The sequence below is a fragment of the Pyrus communis genome, chromosome 4 (genome assembly GCF_963583255.1).
Source record: "Pyrus communis chromosome 4, drPyrComm1.1, whole genome shotgun sequence".
NCBI lineage: Eukaryota > Viridiplantae > Streptophyta > Magnoliopsida > Rosales > Rosaceae > Pyrus > Pyrus communis.
In genome coordinates this window covers 11,322,544-11,343,674 of record NC_084806.1, presented here as the reverse complement: position 1 = coordinate 11,343,674, position 21,131 = coordinate 11,322,544, and the positions used below count along the sequence as shown (strand labels likewise).

The 21,131-nt window shown below is 36.6% G+C and overlaps 2 protein-coding genes and 2 pseudogenes across 3 annotated transcripts; 2 read left to right on the top strand and 2 right to left on the bottom strand.

The window, feature by feature from the left end:
* Window positions 1-360: 360 nt before the first annotated feature.
* On the bottom strand, window positions 361-4,566 carry LOC137731738 (uncharacterized). Its single transcript, XM_068470930.1, has 11 exons — window positions 4,261-4,566; window positions 3,447-3,611; window positions 3,248-3,366; window positions 2,571-2,645; window positions 2,188-2,281; window positions 2,030-2,089; window positions 1,782-1,847; window positions 1,593-1,691; window positions 1,412-1,456; window positions 983-1,085; window positions 361-850 (listed from the first exon to the last, which is right to left on the bottom strand). Exons 1-11 carry the CDS (start codon window positions 4,381-4,383, stop codon window positions 768-770), a joined length of 1,032 nt encoding a protein of 343 aa, XP_068327031.1. The 5' UTR covers window positions 4,384-4,566; the 3' UTR covers window positions 361-767.
* Window positions 4,567-6,197: 1,631 nt separating this feature from the next.
* On the top strand, window positions 6,198-10,467 carry LOC137731985 (F-box/LRR-repeat protein 4-like; annotated as a pseudogene).
* Window positions 10,468-10,944: 477 nt separating this feature from the next.
* Window positions 10,945-15,545, top strand: LOC137731145 (AP-5 complex subunit mu). 2 transcript variants are annotated; one of them, XM_068470250.1, is made up of 8 exons: window positions 10,945-11,156; window positions 11,562-11,708; window positions 12,108-12,419; window positions 12,839-13,131; window positions 13,270-14,165; window positions 14,514-14,570; window positions 14,724-14,771; window positions 15,164-15,545. In XM_068470250.1, exons 1-8 carry the CDS (start codon window positions 11,089-11,091, stop codon window positions 15,263-15,265), a joined length of 1,923 nt encoding a protein of 640 aa, XP_068326351.1. In that variant the 5' UTR covers window positions 10,945-11,088; the 3' UTR covers window positions 15,266-15,545. The 2 variants fall into 2 exon arrangements, with proteins under 2 accessions (XP_068326351.1, XP_068326352.1); XM_068470251.1 differs by having other exon boundaries at window positions 10,948-11,156; window positions 15,123-15,545.
* A 187-nt stretch (window positions 15,546-15,732) lies between these two features.
* On the bottom strand, window positions 15,733-17,161 carry LOC137731146 (probable galacturonosyltransferase-like 4; annotated as a pseudogene).
* Window positions 17,162-21,131: the final 3,970 nt, after the last annotated feature.

Sequence of the window (21,131 nt, the reverse complement as noted above, 5' to 3'; positions counted from 1 at the left end):
AACTGTAACATCTAGATTAAAGGAGAGCTGCACCTATCTAGGTATTCCCATCAATTCCCAAATTCTCCTTGCTCTTGCGCAATCTCTAATAATAAGAAGAATGGTCTCAGAAGTCCAAGAGCATAAAGAGCAAGAGGAATCCACCGTGAGGTCTCTCTTGGCCCATCCTCGTTTGTTAAAAACTTATTTTTCTGTTTTTAGTTCTTTTAAAACAAAACGCATGTTAAATTGTGAGTTCGATACTAGCTTATTCCTTTCATCCCTTAATGTAAATTTATCGTTGAAAAAATAAAAGCTAACTAAATATCCAAATCAATCATGACTTGAGGAAGCAATGCAACGCTTCCAAGAATCATATTCACGGGCAACTTCTAGAAGCAAACTACTTATAAAATTCATCTCACAATCATTATCATGTACAACTCTCCATTCTGGAGGAGTTTGATCAAACAAAGCAACACACAAAAGCAAACCTACAGAACACAGATATAATTCATAAGTGCTCGTGAGCACACAAAACCAACCATTTTTACGTACTTTTTCGAAGATTTTACATGTATGTCAAAAGACACTTCCTTTTTTCTTCTCGTTTTGTAATTCAACAAAAGATTACAAGGGCATACAGATCTTGACACACCCCACTCCTGAAAGCATTATACTCCATCCATTCTCTTTTCCCTTTTCTTGGCACATGGCATTTTGTCCGACAATCATTGCAGAAAATACGATTTCAGAACAAGCACAACAAGCAGATGTGAGGTAGTATTCTACAGGTTAACTAGTTGAGATACTCTTTCGATTTCCTTGATGATCAGCTCCTTTTCCTCTTCAAATTGCTCGTCTTCATCACCTACAAAGAGACTATAAATCAGCGGGGATAAACGTGACATGAAAGTTTCAATATTTTTGGAAGCACCATCATCCTTTCACAAGCCAATTCACACAAAGAGTTGCATGGTCAGAAAAGTAACAAGTTAAGAACCTTTTCCAGCAGAAAGATTCTGAAGCAAGTCCATCAACTTTTCATGGTTTTTAGCCAGGATAAGTTTTACTTCCCGTGGCTTATTAGGATTCGCAACAAAGACCTGCATTTAGAACACAGATATATAATAATCAATAACGAACAAAATGCAAAAAATGAGAAACACGGGTGGGAACCAAAGTAATCTCAGACTTTCATTTATGAAGTTGACAAATGAGAAGTTATGGCATCAATATCAGACCGCCGGTCAACATTCCCATCATACAAAATTGACTCATACGATATATGAATCTGTACGTTGTTCCAACCCACATCCCTCATTGCATGAAGTTCAAAAAGCAGCGTACAAAATGCACTCCATATTCTATCAAATTTATACAAACACACATATCTAGGGAGCAGGAGGGGAAAAATGAGCAGGGGACGCACCTTGAAGATGTGGAAGGCAGAGATTTGGATGTTTTTACTTGAATCCTGCTCATATTAAAATAAAAATATTAAACAGCATGCTAAATGCACAAAGTAACACTATTTGCGTACATTTCAATGTAGCACCCATAGCTTGGTCATCCATAGTCCTAGAGAGTACTGGCAATAATAAATTCAATACCTTGAGCAACGTCATCATGACTTTCAGGTACCGAACTTCTAAAATGTAGCGCTTCATTATATGTGAATTTGGAGTCTCCAAGAGGAATTCGGAGAGAAGCTAAAATCCATATACAATTTATCCTTTAGCGCATCTCATAAATCAAAAGAATAGTAGACAGAAGCTGAAAATTTAGATACAAGAACCAACCTTCAAAGATTGCCTCCTGGTCACATAATTTGGAGATGTCAAGAGCTTTTCATATAGATCAAAGAACTGGAACAACAATTTATTATCAGATAAGCTCAGAATAATATACACTAGAATCTAACAATACACCAGTGAAAAAGCATCTTAATCAAGCAGATATCATATGTGTAAAATATTTCATTAACATAAACATATGAAAAGTCCTATATTTGTACAGAAATTTATAGTAAGATAAAGTGTAAGCAAACCTCATCATAGTGAGCAGTCAAAAATTCAGATACCACTGTTCCATGTTTAGTAAGTAGATCCTGCCAAATTCAGGACATATTATGAGAGAACAGATAGGGCCACAAAAGCTCAGAAATGTTTAGAAAGGTCCAACATCAAATAAGTTCATGATTCTGACCTTAAAGGTAGAGAATGCATCAGAAGCAACGTCAAAGTTAGGCAACTCCACATATTTGAAGAACAACTCAAAGCTCGCAGACTCCAGTATGTATCTGAAAAATACTACACAAATCAAATGCGTGAATAAAAGAAATTTGCTTGCCAGTTAGAAGGAAAATAGAAACACTTCAAATATAAAAAGAATGAACAAAAGGGGGTAGCAGCTCTACTGTACCCACGTATTAGTTATTCCGAAAATTTCCCGTTCTGCAATCATTAATTATCATTAATGGAAAGTAACAGAGCATCTCCTTTTACAAAATATGATCTACTTTAGCAAGATCACTACTGACCTGCAACAACCATTAGCAGAAAAAAAGATAAAAAGTTTGAATGTCTTACCTTGCAAGTGCAGGGAATCTAATGCAACCCCTCAACATATTCCCACAATTCAAAGCAATTTCCTTGTTATCATAGCTGTTTGAAAAAGAAACCAATAAGGGTCGTGCAATACTAATCTACCAGTTTGAAAAGTATGACGACAAGTATAAAACATTAGGACAATATCCCAATGTCCCATTGGTCACAGCTGGTGGTGAAATTACACCTAGCTACATGCATGAGTCCGTCGTTTACTTACTGGAACTTTATAAAGAAACTGAATGTGACAAAAGTGGCAGAATTTGGACAAGACAACTCTGGTTGTACAAAATGTTTTATTAACAAATTTTAAAATAGTCAAAGTTATTAATGGAAACATACATGCATTCATGAAATAGAATGTATAAGTAAGTAGCATCTGAGAATCAATGCTAACTGTAGTTTATTACATAGATAGAGAACCAAAATTGTGACATGACAATAAACAAAGCGGCCTTGCCAATTAACAAAATTAGTTTGTAACACAGACACACGGTTTGGCAGCAGAAAACAAATTCTCCAAAAATTGAAGGAGAAAGGGACTAATCAAATAAAATTTACAAACCTCAAATAAGTGTGGGAGGAAACAAGTGGTAAAAACACAAAGTAAAGAATCTCTATTTTACACAGACGTACTAATAAAACATTAACAAACTTACTACACGACAAGAAAGTCTAATAATTCCAAATGGTTCTCCATGTATTCTGCACAGCAATAAGTCGATTCAACCTTTTGCTTCATCAATATGGACCAACAATGGACCAAATCCTTTCTTGCCTGTATTGAAAACAATTCATCATCACGTGCAACCACTGCTTCATATGCTAGGCAGTATGACAAAAATTACCGTAACTTACTTCCCATCCCAGTATAGGTAACTTGTGAATTAGAAGATCAAGAACACCCTCCTTACAAATCTCAAGAGCAAGCTGTGAAACGTGATCCATATTTGGTTCGGTCTCCCCATCTCCAGAAAGCATACATTTCATTGTCGTGAAATTCTTTTCAACCTCTTCCAAAGCCTATAATAAAGTTAAGCAACGTCTGCTTAAAAAACCTAAACTTGCATATCATTAATTAAAACCCCAACACCTACAAGTTTTATGTAAAACATTTCAAGAGCACAGTTCAAGAAAAACCCTCGTCCATCCACTTGTCATGCTCTAATTGATTCTTAGTCGTGAAATTCCTTTGGTTCCCTTCTTCCTTTACAAAGTAAGTACAGTTTTTTTCTAAACTAATGGGGTGTTTTTCGCTAAAGTGTAAACCCCAACTAAACTAAATCCCGACTACATCTCGCATCAAGCTCCGGTACACCAAAAACAAAATAAAAACAGATTATGAATCTCCCAAGTAGTAGTGCCAAGTGCCAACAAAGTTGGGAAAACGAAAGCTAGTAACTTTGCCTACCAAAGTACGAAATTCGATCGGGATAAGCACTTCTACACTTAAAATTTTGCTTGCACTAATCGAAGTTCTTAGAATTATGTCTATCTAAATCAACGCAATTGACAATTTCCCATTGATTTATGCAATGCTGCAAAGACACACACCCACAAAGCAAAACCAAGCACCCATTTGCCCCATTTGCATAACCAAATTACAAATGCAAGTTTGGGAAATTAGAACAAGAACAATAAATCATAAGCCCTAGAAATTGAGAAAGAGGACCTTTTCGAGGGCTTTGACTTCGACAACGGTCTGGATGTCGAGGGCCAGGAGGCTGTCGTTGATGGCCTTGGCCACCTCCTGAGGGGTTTTGGGCCTCGACGGCTTGAAGAACGAAAACGACATGATAGTCGGTGTCTCCCTATCTCTCCACGAAGAATTATTGAGGGAAATTCAACGGAGCTTTTGTCAATGGCGATTGTGAAAAGCCAGTCTTTTTCCGGCTCAGTGAGATAAAACGCGGGTACGTAGAAATGAAGGCAATGTATTGAATTGGGATTTTGAGGGGTTTTTCACTCAAAAGCTGTTTCTCAATTCACAACTCTAAAATTTAGGCATTTCCTCAAAAAAATTTAACTCAAAAACTGTTTGCCAATTTACAACTTAAAATTTTAGGGGTATTTAAGGGGGTGTATTCAATTTAGAATTTGAGAGATTTGGATTTATAAATTCATAGGTTTTTATAGAGTTTAATTGATTTGTAGAGATTCCATGTAAAATTTTGATTCAATTCTCTCGAAATCTCATCGGAAGATGTGAGATTTATGGATGCTTAAACTACACTACGAAAGCTCTCCAATTCCTTCTAATTCCTCAACTTTTTCAAATTCTTTAACATTATGTTTGGATGGGGGAAATAAACTTGGAATTTAGGTAAAAATCAGAATTTATAAATTGACATGCACCAATTCCTTTGTTTGGATTCATAAACATAGAAATTTAGATTTCCGCATGGAAAAAAACTTGGGATTTGGGATTCATAAACTTTTTGTTACCAAAAAAAAAAAAAAATCTAAATTGGCAATTATGTGTGAATTCAAACACACCTAAGAATTAAGAAGTTGAAGATAAATTAAAAAAGTTGAAGATAAATTATGGTATATAACTCATTTTTGTAGACTCTTCGGGCTTGTTTGGGAGTGTAAGAGAACATAGTGACTTCTCATTCGAAGCAATTACAATGTCTTTGGAATCACTCTCAAATAGGCCCTTAACATTACTTTCAGAGGTTGAAGTACAAATACTCGAGTGGACCGAATAACATTCGTTTTTTGGTCAAAACGTGGAATAATGTTTGATTGTCAATCTCCCTCATCAATGCATGATACAGGGTAGATGGACATTGGGACCAAGGTGATCCCATGATTACCCGAAGTTTGGAACAATATATATGTGAAGGTCTTTTGAGGATTCTCAAAAAATTTGGTCCATGTTACTTTTGTGCCTATTAAGTGTTTGATGTAATGCTTACTAGGCATATCTCAATAGGTCGCGTCGACATCACTCGACAATTTTTTTCTATATTACTCATCAGATTGCTTTGACATATGTTGATATTTATTGACATGTGCACAATATAGTTTGGCTAACGACAAGCTCACTAAGTGTTCGACAAAATGCCTCTGTGAATAAATACTTTTTTTTTTTGCACGCTCCAGGTTTCTGTTTTACCTAAAAAATTTGTATGTAATACGACCCCAAGGTTCGAATCCTAAATTTGCTAATGTGCACGATCCTTTTGATTATTGCTCTAGCTGCGTCTAGATTTCAATGCTTGTGCACAAAAGATTAAAATTTTCTTTTCAAATTTTATGTAATCGTGTTAATAAGTCATTCTCTCATGTTGTGTTTGAAATTACCACTTTTTTAAAACATAAATTTGTGAAAACCTATTGATTTATTAATGAATGATAACACAACCCTGTTTAGTAATTTACACTGAGAATATTTACTAATCGTTTTGAGTTCTAAGTATTTTCATTTTTATTTTTAAAAGAAACATCAAAAGATATGAAATTTAACTTGATTCGAGTTTTTATTTTTTAAAATAAAAATCCATAAAAAAAAAAAAACTTAAAACTGAAATAATTTTTTTTTTTTGAGAAAAAAACTGAAATAATTATACAGAAACGAAACTGACATGGCACTCCATCAAGAGGAAAGCAAAGCATGTTTCAGGTGGAGGTTAAAGAGGACCGTTGGCTTGGAATCCTGGCAGGGACATTGTCGTCAAACCACCATGCGATTAACCGCCGCCGCCTCCACCTATCATCCCCTCCATAAAACACTGAAAACGCACGCATTCATTCGTCCATTTCGATCCCCCACATAGCTGAGCTCAGGAATCTCGAATCTCGACGCGATGCGAGGCCACGATCGGATCAATGCGTGTCTCCCCGACGAGCTGATCGTCGAGGTCTTCCGGCTCCTTGACTCCAAGCCCAGCCGCGACGCCTGCTCTCTCGTCTGCAACCGCTGGCTCTCCCTCGAGCGCCTCAGCCGCACAACCCTCCGCATCTGCGCCACCGGCAGCCCCGACTTTGTCGTCGACCTCCTCGCCCGCCGCTTCCGAAATGTCCGCACCGTTCACATTAACGAGCGCCTCAGCATTTCGCTCCCTACTCCCCCCGTAATCACTCAGTCGATTCGATCGATCCCCAATTCGATACAAATCGACTTATTCTAATCCGTCAAAACAAACAGGGCCTAAATGATTTTGGTTGTGTTCTTGAAGGGGAGGAGGCGCGCGACTGACATTGCGGCGGTTTCTTCGGTGAGGCTGCATTCTGCCAATGGGTCCGATGACGGCGTGCTTAATTCGAACAGCTTATCGGCGACGGATTCCCCAAGCTCGAAAAGTTGAGCTTAATCTGGTGCTCCAGTGTCTCCAGTATCGGGCTAACTTCGCTCGCTGATAAGTGTAAATTGTTGAAATCATTGGATTTGCAGGTGAATTTTTGCTTAATTGACCTTTAATCTCTTTTGTTATTGCTTTGTTAGAGTTAAATTTAAATGCTTGAAGTCTGCAATTCCTCGTTTGGACACTTAATTGGAAATTATGAGTGCATTCCTACATGGGTTTCTTTTGGGTACTGTCTTGCAATCTTGCTTTCGTTAAAGGTGCATTCTTTACCGTAAGCATTCAAAAAATGTTTTCCTGTACTCCTTGTAAAAACATAGGAGAGAAAATGCACCTGTATCAGTGTCCGATGAATTTTTTGGGGTGCCAATAATTGTTCCTGATAATTTTAAAATCATATTGATATTTGCTATTTGATATACATGTTAAGTGCATGACATGACGTACCAGCTAACCTTAATTTTCTGTTTATGAAGGGTTGCTATGTTGGAGATCAGGGACTAGCTGCCGTGGGAAAGTGTTGCAAGCAGCTTGAATATTTGAATTTGCGGTTTTGTGAGGGATTTACTGACGTATGTGTGGTTGAATTAGCCCTTGGTGTTGGGAATTCATTAAAGTCTCTTGGTATCGCTGCCTGTGCAAAGATAACTGATGCTGCAATGGAAGCAGTGGGGCTACACTGCAAGTCTCTTGAAAACTTGTCGTTGGATGCAGAGTTCATACACAACAAAGGGGTGGTTTGTGTGGCCCAAGGATGTCCTGCTTTGAAATCTTTGAAGCTACAATGTATTAATGTCACAGATGAGGCTTTGACTGCTGTTGGAACTTCTTGTTTGTCGCTGGAGGTGTTGGCTCTATATAGCTTCCAGAAATTTACTGATAAGTCAGTACTCATTATTCCTAATATGGCTCTTCATTTATTACATGAATGTAACAGGACTTACATATTAAAAAATTAAGCATAATTCTTTATCTTCTCTTTGTTCCCTAGTAGTTTCTTATTGAGGCTTTCCAATAAGAAACTTCTTTATGGAACGAAGCGCCACAGTTTCTCAACTTCAGATTGTACCTGCACACATCATTTTTTAAGATTACTGAAAAATGATGAAGTTTTGAGCTTGTCTGTTTCATTTTATTAATTCAGCTCACAGTTAAATGACTCTCTCTTTGTTTTCATGTCTGCTACATTTCAAAGGTTAACGGGCTGTTGGAAAGGATGTAAGAAGTTAAAAAATATTATTGTTAGTGACTGTTTCTTTCTGGGTGACAATGCTTTGGAATCAATTGCAACTGGCTGCAAGGAACTTACACATCTTGAAGTGAATGGTTGTCACGATATTGGAACATTGGGTCAGGAATCCATTGGAAAATCTTGCCTGTATGTTCCTGTCTCGGTTTAACTTAAATTGGTAATTTAGATGGTAATTATATGGATGGTTGGAGTGGTTCTCATGTTTAGCTTATTGATGCTACTAAGCTGTGGGAAAATTCCATTGAGCTACATGCTTTCACTAGTATTTTTCTTTGAATGGGTTATAGGATACAATTAGCATGGATGTTTAGCAGTCAGTTTTGCCCGTAGGTGGAAACTTATGTACGTTCAGAAGTTGTATCCTTGGAACTGTTTACATTCAGCTCAGTTGGCAGATTTGATGTGTGTGTTCGTTAACATAATTTCTTGCATGCCTATGGTAATAGCTAGTTGATGTTACATTCTTGTTATGTATTCATTTATCTGTTGATGATAAGTTAATCCGAAGAATTTGAAAATGTGCAGGCGTCTTACTGAGTTAGCATTATTGTATTGCCAAAGGATAGGCAACTTTGCACTTTGTGAGGTTGGACGAGGCTGTCAGTTCCTGCAATCTCTTCGTCTGGAAGATTGCTCAAGTATTGGAGATGAAGACATTTGCAATATAGCTAAAGGCTGTAGAAATTTGAAGAAACTTCACATTAGTCGATGTTTTGAGGTTCTCTCAAACTTAACAAAGTCTTGATCACCACCTTTTTTATTCTTCATTTACTGCTTACAGAATATGATTATAGTTAATTTTGAATTTTTTTTTTGCTGTTATCCAATATTTCCTTTTGTTTGGAAGAACGGAACAATATGCAGGAACAAGAAAATGCAATGCTTGGTTCTGTATTTGACTCGTATTCCCTTTTTTGAGATGTTATCTTCAACAATAAATGTGTTCTTTTAAGTTAAAAGATTCATTTGTATATGGCTTCTGTAAAAAATTCTTTATTCGTTACTTATTTGGATAATATCTGTTGCCTTCTGGTATAGATTGGAAACAAGGGAGTTGTAGCAGTTGGAGACTATTGTAGGTCACTCACAGACCTTAGCCTCCAGTTTTGTGAGAGGTAACTTTTTCGTTGTTTTGTGGATCAGAATCTACATTATGTCTTTAACGTTGTATATCCCACGGGTCATCTCCTAATCTTATCTACATTACGTCTGTGACGTTGTATATCACACTGGTCATCTCCTAATCTTACCTTTTACTACTAGAGTTGGGGACCAGGCCCTTATTGCTGTTGCTCAGTGTAGATCCCTACAATATCTGAATGTCAGTGGATGCCACCAAATTGGTGATGCTGGATTGATAGCCATTGCAAGAAGTTGCCCGCAAATTAGTTACCTAGACGTGAGCGTTCTTCAGGTGTGTTCTCTCTCCCTCTCTCGCACTTTCTCTTCTCACCCCCAACAAACACATGTATCTTGTGACTTATATCTGAAGCACAGGAAGCATCCTTGTTACATTTGAAGAAACAGTGGAAGTTTTCGTGTTCATATTGATGCACACGCAACCTAACATGATTGCGTTTTTCCAATCTGTGTTCAACCTAACATGATTTTCGTTTTCAAAAGAATTTGGGGGACATGGCAGTGGCTGAACTTGGAGAAGGCTGTCCAAACCTGAAGGACATTGTACTGTCACATTGCCGTCAAGTAACAGATGGTATAAACCATCTTGTTAAAAATTGCACAATGCTTACATCCTGCCACATGGTTTATTGCCCGGGCATAACTTCTGACGGAGTAGCCACGGTGGTTTCGAGTTGCCCCAACATAAAGAAGGTCCTGGTTGAGAAGTATAAGGTTAGCCCAAGAACCAAGCGGAGGGCAGCCTCTGTCATTTCCTACCTTTGCGTGGATCTGTAATGTCCGCAATCCGCTTTATGTACATACCCTGAGCTTGCTGAATTCAGGACAGCAATATATAGAAGACAACATCTGGAGCCAAATCCTCTCTTAGGTCTTACATGAAACGGATTCACTGCCACTGAAACATTCCATTCTAATAGAACAATGACATGTGTAAGTTAATGGCACGTTGTCAAAACGGATTGGAATGCTATGTGGTGGTGAACCCATCGCATGTAAGAACCAGTTATTTACGCATGCCCAAGATCTTTTGCTTATTTTTTTTTAACTTTTTTGTTGTTTATTTTTTGTGGCCGTACTGTAATATTAGCAATAAATGTTTGTAATGTCTTTTGTAATAATAGTAGTATTCCTATTCCGAGTGTTGGAGAAAGAAATAAAAGAAGTAATGCTCTGATGGTGTAACTATCTGGCCAATTTTCTCGAGTATTTTCATTTTCGCACAGTTTCTTACAACAACGAGACTCTAACCTAAAATCTTAAACTTCTGTCTCGTCTTGCGTATTTCCTTTGAGCTAAAACTATGGGGGCAATTTCATGGACTCGTAGTTTTAGTGGTTAAGAATATTCCTCTTCACATACAAGTTTTTGAAGTGCAATTACAATCTTGTCACGAGAAAATGGATCCACCTAGCAAAAAATACGAAGTTGTAATTCAGTATTTCTTCATGGGTAGTGCTATTCAAATGCCCATTTTAATTGCCCACACATCTTTGTTAATTTTCATCCATTGATATTCTTCAATTCATTCAATCTAATGAACGAAAATTAAAAAGTGTGTAAGAAGTAAAATTAAATTTGAAAATAGCGGTACCCTTTCCCCATCACTTCCCCTATTGCTTCCCCAAGAGAAAAATGAAAAAGAATATTTTCCCTTTCTTTTTCCTTTAAATAAGTGCATTGAAACGACGGCGTAGTGACGGAATTTAAAACAGTGAGTCGAAGATTTAACGTTTCCGGAACCCGCAGAGCTGTGTGACGCTGTTTTCTGTCGGATAATCGGTTGCTGAGAGAAGCCATGACGGGAGGTTGCAGCATCAGAGCCATCTGGATCCTCAACAGTCTCGACGCCGTCGTTTTCTCTAGGTCCTCTCCGAACAAATTCTCACGCTACCCTCTTTCCATATCTATCCATCTATTATACTGCACAACCACAACGAGCTAATCTTAGATACAATTCTTCTGCTTCAAAATTCCAAATTCGATTCGAATTTGGTAACCCTAGATTTTGGGATTTTGAAATCCAACGCCCTAATTTGCTCCTGTGGAAAATTCAGCAACATACAAATTGTTGTTGTTTTTTTCCTTTTCAAAAATTATTAATTTGATTGAGTAAAGCTAACTAATCTGTTAGAGGAGTTTGTGTACTGGTGTACGGAAGCTATGATTGATAACTGGAGTCTATGGTTGTGTTTCTTGGCAGCCAAACAGGAATTTATAAAATCCGAGTTTTGCTGAATTTGGTTTTGTTTTGTAATTTTTACTACTCAGGAGGTTTCCAGTGGTAGAGAAGCGGTGGAGGGGGGTTTGCAAGAGCGAGAACGAGATTTCGGCCGAGGGTGATCTTAATTCGAGTGTTTTTCCTGTACTTCCTAGTGATTCAGAGTTAGCCGCTGCATTTGTAGATAGAAAAAGAAGGTCAGTTGAGATTCATTTCTGCTTTGTCACTTTTTTCTCTTGTTTCTTTTTCTTGGGCTGTTTCTGTAAAAATCATGTGAATATGTATTTTGCTAAAATTTTACATCTTGATCTATCAGATTTTATTAGCCTGCTTGATTGAATCACAACTAATGTGCTAAAACGTCTTTGTTTGTTTGAACATGTTAGTTTTGTGACTTACATCTAGTGTGTAGTTTTTCTCTGTTACCTCACTCTCACTCTCGCACTTGTTCGGGTTTTATGGGTTTCGTGTATTATGTTATTACAAGTGATTTTCTCATTATAAGTGTTGTATCCCTCCTTTTGTAGATTATGGTAACTTTATTACTATGTTTTTTATTTGTCAATGTTACTAGAATTTTCTTTTTATGCATGTAGGGAGGGGTCTCTTCGTGGGTTTGGGGTACGCGTAAGTCAGTCAGCTGAAGGCTCAGATTCTTGGGTTGATGATCCAATCACACGTCATATCATTGGAATTTACATTAGCAATGAAGATGGAGGGGACGATAATCTGCTCTGGCCTTTAATCTTGCATACAAAGGGCCATTATTGCATCCTTGTATTGCCTATGGTGGAGCCCAGGCATTTAAAGGCATTTGTAAAGTTATGTAATAGATCTGATTGTGGCAATGCTGTTGGAGTGGAGGACAGTATATCTACCATTCTGCTTGATCTTCCGTCCATCACAGGGTATGGTAAGTTGCTTTCAATAGTGTTCAGGAAGAATATCATACGAGAAACCATAGTTGTTTTGTCATTCCTCTCCATATTTTTTAAATTGGCATATGAGCAGTGCCTCAATTAAACTCGTGAAGGGCACATAAATTAGATTAAAATGCATAAATGAGATTAGTGTGTCCCAGATGTTTGTGTAAATTTAAAACCTTGCACATTCCGTTTTGCTTTCTATGGATGGGATGCACTGATTCCAATTTTTTTCTTTTCCTGTTTTTTCACCACATTTCCCTTTCCTCCATTACATTTTCAAAGGGCTGGCATTGCATGTTTGTATGAACTCTAAAGTATAAATTGAATCAACTGTGTAAATGGAACGTGCGACTTTCTTTAAAAACAGTAAGCAGTTATTTTTCTTTTTTGTTATCCCCTAGTGCTTTTATGGTGGCACATGCTATTGGTGACATAATAACTGGTGATGTGGCGGAACCTGAAGTGGTCGTAAGTGCATCCCCATCTGTCGGAGGATTGTTAGACTCACTAACTGGCAGCATAGGAATATCAAGCATCTCCTCAAGGGCAAAACCTGTAGCTGCACCAGTTGCATCCTCAACCCCTTCCGGCATTTCAGCAACAGGAACTGTTACATCAGATGCTTACAAGACTGGTTCTAGGCCTTTAGATAAAGATGCTCTCCGAACTTTCATAAGTAGTTCAATGCCCTTTGGTTGGTACTTCTTACTATGGTATTTCTCATCTTGGATTTTCTTTATTATCATTATCACTATTGACAATTTAGTGGTTCACCTTTGCTTTGACCTGTTGCTGGTTTAGTGTCTGATGTGCTTGCTGATTGTACATATAGGAACACCGTTGGATTTGAGCTTCCCCAATATTGTTTCCATTAGGGTTAATGGCTTTTCTTCGTCAGATCTTCCTCCTGCAGACCTGAAGCAACCTGCTTGGAAGCCTTACCTATACAAGGGAAGGCAGAGAATACTGTTCTCAGTTCATGAGACTGTCCATGCTGCTTTGTATGATCGAGACGAGATTCCAGATAGTATATCAATTTCTGGTCAAATAAATTGCCGAGCAGAATTAGAAGGATTGCCCGATGTGACCTTCCCCTTAATAGGGTTGAATGCAGATCACATTGAAGTTTTATCATTTCATCCTTGTGTTCAAGTTCCAGAACAAGGTTCTGACAAGCAAGCTGTGATATTTTCACCCCCGTTGGGTAATTTTGTTCTAATGCGTTACCAAGCAGTTTGTGGTCTTGGACCACCCATAAAAGGATTTTACCAGTTGTCTATGGTCTCCGAAGACAAAGGTGATTTCTTATTCAAATTACGGCTACTGGATGGATACAAGTCTCCTCTCGCTATGGAGTTTTGTACTGTGACTATGCCTTTTCCAACAAGAAGGGTTGTATCTTTTGATGGCACTCCATCGGTTGGAATGGTTTCCACTACAGACCATTCTGTGGAATGGAAGATTGTCATGGGTGGGAGGGGCCTCACCAAAAGTATTGAGGCAACTTTCCCTGGGAAAGTTCAGTTTGCACCATGGAAACCTCAAAAATCACCTACCTCTAGTTCAGCCTTTGGAAGCATAGCTGATGAAGATAGCGATATTGAGACAGATGGTAACAATAATAATATGGTAAATGTAGATGAGTTCCTAACGGAAAAAATGAGCAAGGATCTTCATCCAGCTGATTTGGAGGAGCCATTTTGCTGGCATGCATACAATTATGCCAAGGTACTTGCTTCGTTTTTGTTTTTTTTTTAATCTCAAAATCAGTTGGGATTTCTTGCAACAGAGAGTGATGTCTTATCCAAAAAAGTCTGTTAGAAATTACAAATTAGAGATATGGCTTCCATTATATTGATCGAATTGGTTTCATTGGTTTTGTTCTCTGTTATTGTTACTATTCTCTTGCCAGTGTCTATGTGGATTGAATACTAAAATAGTAATGATAATACAAATTTTGTCAAGTGTATATTTTGTTTGTGTCAGTCAAGCATTCTTCTGTACTTTAAAGTGTTTAAGCATTTATTGAAGACCTAGCTTTAACAGAAGATGGCGTTTCCTGACTCATGTTTACAGGTGTCGTTCAAGATTGTTGGGGCTTCATTGTCTGGAATGTCATCAGATCCAAAATCTGTAAGTTTTGCTTCCTTTAATTCTCCTGTCATGGCCTGGTTCGTTACACGAACCCAGGGATAGGCAAGAAGAGGAATAGTCTTGTTGTATTTAGCTCATATTTACTTGTATTTTTTGTTTGCTGGCTTTCTTAATTGTTTCTTCTACACGCAGGTAAGCATTTATCCAACCGTTAAAGCACCAGTGGAGTTCTCTACTCAGGTGGGTTTTTCCTCAGACTTCTCTATCTTCAAGCTTGATATATTTGTATTACTCTGAGAATGCATGCTGCGGAAAAATTGTTAGAAAATGTTTGCTGACGTCACTGTCCATAGCAGTTCATTTTTGCATCTTCTTGTTTGAATCTGATTTGTGCTCATCATATAGAAACTAGCATAAGTATATTATATGTAGTCATGGCAATGCTACAGATGGACCAATGATTGTTTCATAACCTGTGAAAGTAAAATTCTCATTGGTTTCTTGTTTCTTCTAATAGTAGCAATTTCATTGTTTAAATGTGAAAGTTGGGTATACTTGTCATTCCATTGTTCCTTTTCACTTGTTAAACAGGTTACTTCTGGGGATTACATTTTGTGGAATACGTTGGGTAGGTGCCCGTCTGTTGCTGTAGCAAAAGTATAGGGATGGATATCGATGGCAACCCCGGAATATATAATGTAAATTCAGGGATCAAGAATGCTCTCTTTATGTAATCCAAGTACACCAGATCCGTGTTTTAAAGTCCGATGTGTGCTGGGGGGACGGATTTTTCAAATTTCGGACCTCCTATTTTGGCATTGATGGGCGTAAACCTTTGTTCTTTGCTAGAGATGGTGTTAAAAAGAAGGGAGGTCAAGTTTATGGTCTGATTTGTTATGAAATGGCGTCTTAAATTTTCTGAATAGATCACTCGTAATTTTAGTTAGTGTTGGAGGAGAAGCCAATCTACCTGTCGTTGCTTATATGCTGTTAATTACATGAATATTATTGGTTTGAAAGCTAGTTTTCGACAAATTGTCCTTCCTTTACATTTGTTCCTTGAAACACAAGAATTTACAGGTTCCTAACCATACAAAGAAGCCTTCAAATGGCCATTTACAAGTTGGATGGTCTACTCTTGGCAACAAAATTTTGCCATCCAGGTCCCAACTTCGCAGGAGCCAGCGGACGAAAAGGCATGGAGAACCCGAGATCTCGTCGCGAAGTTTGCCTCCTCGGAACACACTCCATTCAAGGACTGTTATGATGTGCATAGTTCATGACTCTGCATTTTATCTCCTTTCATGCTCTCTCTTCATGGTTCAACTTTCTTCTCTCTTATTCTTCCAGAAAGTGTCTCGACGAATGGTAGAGATCGTATGGTGCCCAGAGATGATCGACGGTGCATGGCTTCCGGGAGTCCAACCTCAACCATGGCTTACCCTTCCCGCTCCAGTGCAAAAGACTAATGGGACCAGGGTGGAGGCTCCTACACCTTCCTTCAAAGTTGTCACCTCCTAAGCCATGCTGGTTCCACCGGTGATCGACAGCCTTGATGTTTCCAGCCAAAAGCAGCAAAAAGCGCGGCAGAGACCCCAAATGGTATAGCCTCTTTCGCTTTTGCAACGCCATCCACTCCTCAACCTTCTGCGTATACCCTCCTTTCCTCCATTTATCCACATTCACCACCATCACCCGTGTTGAAATAACACGGGTTTCTTCCTTGGAACGTCTTCAACAAATCCGGGTCAGACCAAAATGCGTTAGTGAAATACTTTGTGAAATTTGCCCGGCAATATTCCGGTGCAGCCACCACCTTGTCTTCCATGTCCACACTCCATAGCTTGGCAATGTCATCCACCACAACGAGGTCCGAGTCCAAGTATATAACACGTCTCATCTCATTCGGAAGGATGTCAGCAAGATAGATTCTAGCATAATTCATGGGCTGATCCAATGCTTGTCTTATAGATTTTGATATCTTCCCGCGCACCCGGTCCGAATCAAAGGCATACGTCTTGAAGTTCAAGTAAGGGAACGTAGACTTTATGCTGGAAAAGAACTTAGGCGTCGTATGCGCGGAGAGGAAGTGAAAGTAGAGATTTTCAGGGCATGCCGAGTGTTGCAACAAAGAGAACACGGCAGCCATTGTGCCGCGAATGTAATTGGCATCTAGGGTCATGGCAACATGGATGCCATCCGCGTTTTCGGAGCCACATTGCTCCCCGTTTCGGAAGGCAGGCGCTTTGTGGAAGACGGGAAGGTCAGGGGAGGGACGGGGAACGAGGCCTAGGCGAATGCCGGAGGTGGTGGTGATGGGGTGGAAGAGGAGGATGGACAGGAGGCCAAGGAGTATTGGGAGAGAGGTTGGAGTACTCAACAAGGCCATCCTGTCAAAGGTGTTTTGGTATTAGTTTTTTGGGGACTTTTGGGAGGTTGTCTCTAAAGACGTAGGCAACGGAAGCGATTTGAAACATTAGAAATTGGGGGTTTTTGGATGTGAGAAGTTGGGATGTTAGAAGTTGGTAGAGAGAGAAAATCTCCGAGTATAATTGTGAGGAAGAGAAAATCTCCTAGGATTTTGGGTTGCCGAAAAGTCGAAAGAGGTCATTTTTTTTTCTTTTCTATTTGTGGCAAATTTGGATGATCTTAGTTAGGCGTTGACAATGTAAAAAAGAACCCAAAAAGTACAGGGTTTAAGGGAGTCGTTTGTGCATACACAATTTCACGTTTTGCATACTTGTTTTTCACCTTCTGCACTTCCCTGGTTAATTTTAGCCTTTGATTTATTTATTTGTTCAGCTTAATAGCTAGAATGAAATAAAAAAGCTATACATATGCAAGAGGTGAAACATGGTGTGCATAAATTATTTTCTTATGTTTAATTTTTTTACTACCCATAATAGTGTTCGAGCTTTTGATTAAAAAAAATATGGGAAACTATCCAAAACATCTTAGAAAACTTTCATTTAACCATAAGGACAAATAATTTCAAAAATATCAAAATTGCCCTTGAAAACCTTCAGACAACAACTGAATGCAAAAGATAATAAAGTATGGGCATGAGCTCTAAGAGACAAGGCATGCAGGAAGTACACATGCATTTAGCAAGTTCACATGCCATTCAAAACGAAAGCAAAAGAAGACAAATAACAGTCCACTTTTAGAAACAGTAACACCGACAGTTTTCAGAAATAGTGCAAAGTTACTATTCAAAAAAGTTGTAAATAGTTGTTTGCTTTTTGAAAAATTGTGTTTTGTCACTTAGGAAATTGATTTGTATATAAAGGAGCCTTTCCTCCCATGCAAAAACACACCATATTCACACCATACTTCAATCTTCATACACTCAAGCATCCGAAGCCTTCATAGCATCCTTCGTAAACACTTCTCTTTGTAAACATTTTGCATATCAATAAAAGTTCAAGTGTACATATTTAAGAAATCTCCAAGTCTTAAGTACGTTTTCTTTCTTTCTTTAGTGTATTTGTTTAATTAAACTTCTAGTCTAAAATAAGGAAACACTATTGTAGTTATATTATTAACTTGCTAAACTGACGATCATACTTTGTTTGAGCACTCTATTATAGTTGAATGCTTGCCATACAAATAACTGGACATTGACTAGGGTACCTCTGAGTTCAGCTGTTAAGGCCTTATACTTGCATTGTGAGTGATTGTCATGCTGAAACATGTCGAGTTCCATGTGCAAGGTTTTACGTCTAGTTGTTATAATGACCATCTGACTATTTAACCAGGCATTTGCTTTGCGAATTTGGTATCAAAGCCAAGTTTAACATTTTAATATAATAATTATAATAGTAAAGTACATTGAGGATGAAAGTCATTAACACAACTGATATTACACACTTGTTTAATTTTGTATGAACAATAGATATTATTGTCCTTGCAGACCTTGTTAACCACAACCACTAGGTATTTATTGTCCTAGACACCCAAGTATAACTAGCATAAAGAGAAGATTAGCATATACATCCAAAAGAATTAGTAAGACTGAAGAAGCAAAAGTTTTATCTTGGTTATCTTGAATACCCTTCATTTATTAGCAAATATAATAATATAGAAGTGCAGCATAGAGTTTTAGAAGCCAAAAGAGCAACATATCAAACTTCAGAGACATTGAGAGAAGAAAGAGAGTTTCTAAGAAACCAGTTAGCCATAACTTCAGAGAAAGGTAGAGTGTAGTTTATGATAGATTATCTTAATTTAAAAATTAGCGAACCACAAAAAAAAAAAAAAAAAAAAAAAAAAAAAAACCTTAGACCAAAATAGTTTAGTTCGTTATTTTCCATTAAGAAAGCATAATCATATTTTACATAGTGAAGAAAATCCACAAATTAATAGTATTGTAGATCTTATTATTAGTCAAACAGAAAATATAAAATTAGAAAATAATAATCATAATCATTTGTTAAGCCAGTTGTTAGAGCATTTTCAGAAAAATTCCACATAAACAATTAGACAAAATTTAGTTTATATTACATCTCAGTTAAAAGATAATAATAAAAATATTCAAAGGTTTCCTAGCAAAAGAGAGATAAAGAGCTTATTAACCTCATAGATAGTAAGCCTAACCATGTAGAACTTAGATTGCTAGAGATAGTTTAGCAATTAAAATTAGAAGTTCAGAAAATTCAATTAGTACAAAAAAATTTGAGTGAACAAGTAGATAAGTTGCATAATAAAATAGACAGATTATTAGTTTAATAACCGATTATAGAACTAATAGAAAATATATCCAAGCTTTGAAAGAAATTAGTAAGTTAGATAAAGAACCAATAGGTTTAACATATTTTTCAACACTAGTAGCTAGTAGTAATATCCCTATTAGACAAAATAATTTAATTATCCAATTAGTTTTAATAGCTGAAAAATTAGATCAAGTTGAAGAACAAATACCATAAATAAATCAAGTTTTACATAACGTATCTTCATCACTTCCACCATCTTTGTTAGAAAAATTAGAAAATTTAACTTTAAGTACAAATAATCATATTAGAAGACCTAAGATAAATCCTTTTGATAATAGAAAATGAAACTCTTTAGGAGAAAATAAAAAAGAAGTAGTTGGAGGTGAAGATATTTATCCAAATGAAGAAGAAGCCCAAGAATTTATTAGAAGAGGTTTTGAGAGAACACAAAGAAATAAATATAATTTGTATCAATTAGGTTTATTTGAAAATAGAAGTAGAATTGTAAGTAGCATTAGTTAACATGAAGTTAGTTGTATTGATAAAGAAGTTACACTTAATTTACTTAGTAAAGAAGCAGTTACCCATTTCAGAAAATCACATTTCGGTCAGATTCACATAGGAACAATCTTAATTGGAATAGCAGGATTAACTAGAGCACAAGTCGGCACAAAAGTTTTAGTATACATATATGATGATAGATGAGATAATCATCAACAAGCAGCAATAACAACAGTTGAAGTAGACTTAAGTTCAAACTTAGCAGTTATAAGATGTATTCCAAATTATGTTATGACAATAAATGAATTTAGTAAATATATTAAAGTAAGCATAAGAACAAAAAATTATAATATGAAAGAAGAGTATAAAAAATTGTGTATTAGCTTAATGTATATTGGTAAAGTGTTTGATAAATATAATCTTAAGTTTAATTTAGAATTTCAAAATTTAGTTCAAACATTTGGTAGTAATCATGTAAATATGACAGAAGCAAAACCCTTCGAGAATAGCTTTTTAAAGGAACTCAATGGATATTACTTAATTTACAAATAGCAAGAAATCGACAACCAAATAGAGTACAAATATATGAAACTAGTATAGGTGAAGCAACAAATAGATTTAGTAATTATAAGCTATTAGAAAATATAGAAGATGATGAGAGTGAAATTGAAAATGAAAGTATTCATATGGCTTTTGATAATTTAGATATTAATTTAGTAGAGAAATTTTTTGATCATATTGTAGATAAGCTTATAGAAGATATTGATCATTTAGATCAAGAACAATACTTAGAAAAAATATAAGACATATGATTTAGGACTACATAGAATTTCAAATGAAGAGATAAAAAAAAAATTAATTTTAGAAATAGGAGTAGAACATATTTTAGGATAAAAAGAATATAATAATTTATTAGAATTGAAAGTAGAATTTAATCCAACAAAAGAAAGTAGTACATCATGAGTAGAAAATATGTAGGTAGAAATGATCAACAATTTTTGAGACAAACAAATGAACAATATAATGAATAAGTAGGAGTAGATTACATTGAAGAAAGTATGATGAAACCATCTAGAAAAAATAGGATTCCATGTTTAAGAGGATTAAAACAAATTAATATAGCAGGTAATATATTAAACTTAGACAATGTAGATCCACAAGATTGAGAGAGAACAATTGATAGATGGGAAAAATGTTGCGTACATGCATCATTAATGTTATATTTTAGTAATTCACAAAATATGTTAGATTATTTTGAGTATACTTTAGATGGTTTAGTTTTTGATTATTTTCAATCATGGAAAGTTCAAAATCCAGAACAACATCAAATAGCTAAAACATATTTTAAAATTGATGGTTTTGTTACTTTAATTAAACGAGAATTTTT

Excerpts from the sequence above, each read along its gene's own strand:
- LOC137731738 (XM_068470930.1), bottom strand. The coding sequence starts at position 4,383 with ATGTCGTTTTCGTTCTTCAAGCCGTCGAGGCCCAAAACCCCTCAGGAG. Across the intron at positions 2,646-3,247 it reads TTAGACTTTCTTGTCGTGTA|CTATGATAACAAGGAAATTG; the intron begins GTAAGTTTGTTA and ends TTTTTCAAACAG. Across the intron at positions 851-982 it reads GAATCTTTCTGCTGGAAAAG|GTGATGAAGACGAGCAATTT; the intron begins GTTCTTAACTTG and ends GTCTCTTTGTAG.
- LOC137731145 (XM_068470250.1), top strand. The coding sequence starts at position 11,089 with ATGACGGGAGGTTGCAGCATCAGAGCCATCTGGATCCTCAACAGTCTC. Across the intron at positions 14,166-14,513 it reads ATGCATACAATTATGCCAAG|GTGTCGTTCAAGATTGTTGG; the intron begins GTACTTGCTTCG and ends TCATGTTTACAG. Across the intron at positions 14,772-15,163 it reads CAGTGGAGTTCTCTACTCAG|GTGCCCGTCTGTTGCTGTAG; the intron begins GTGGGTTTTTCC and ends TACGTTGGGTAG.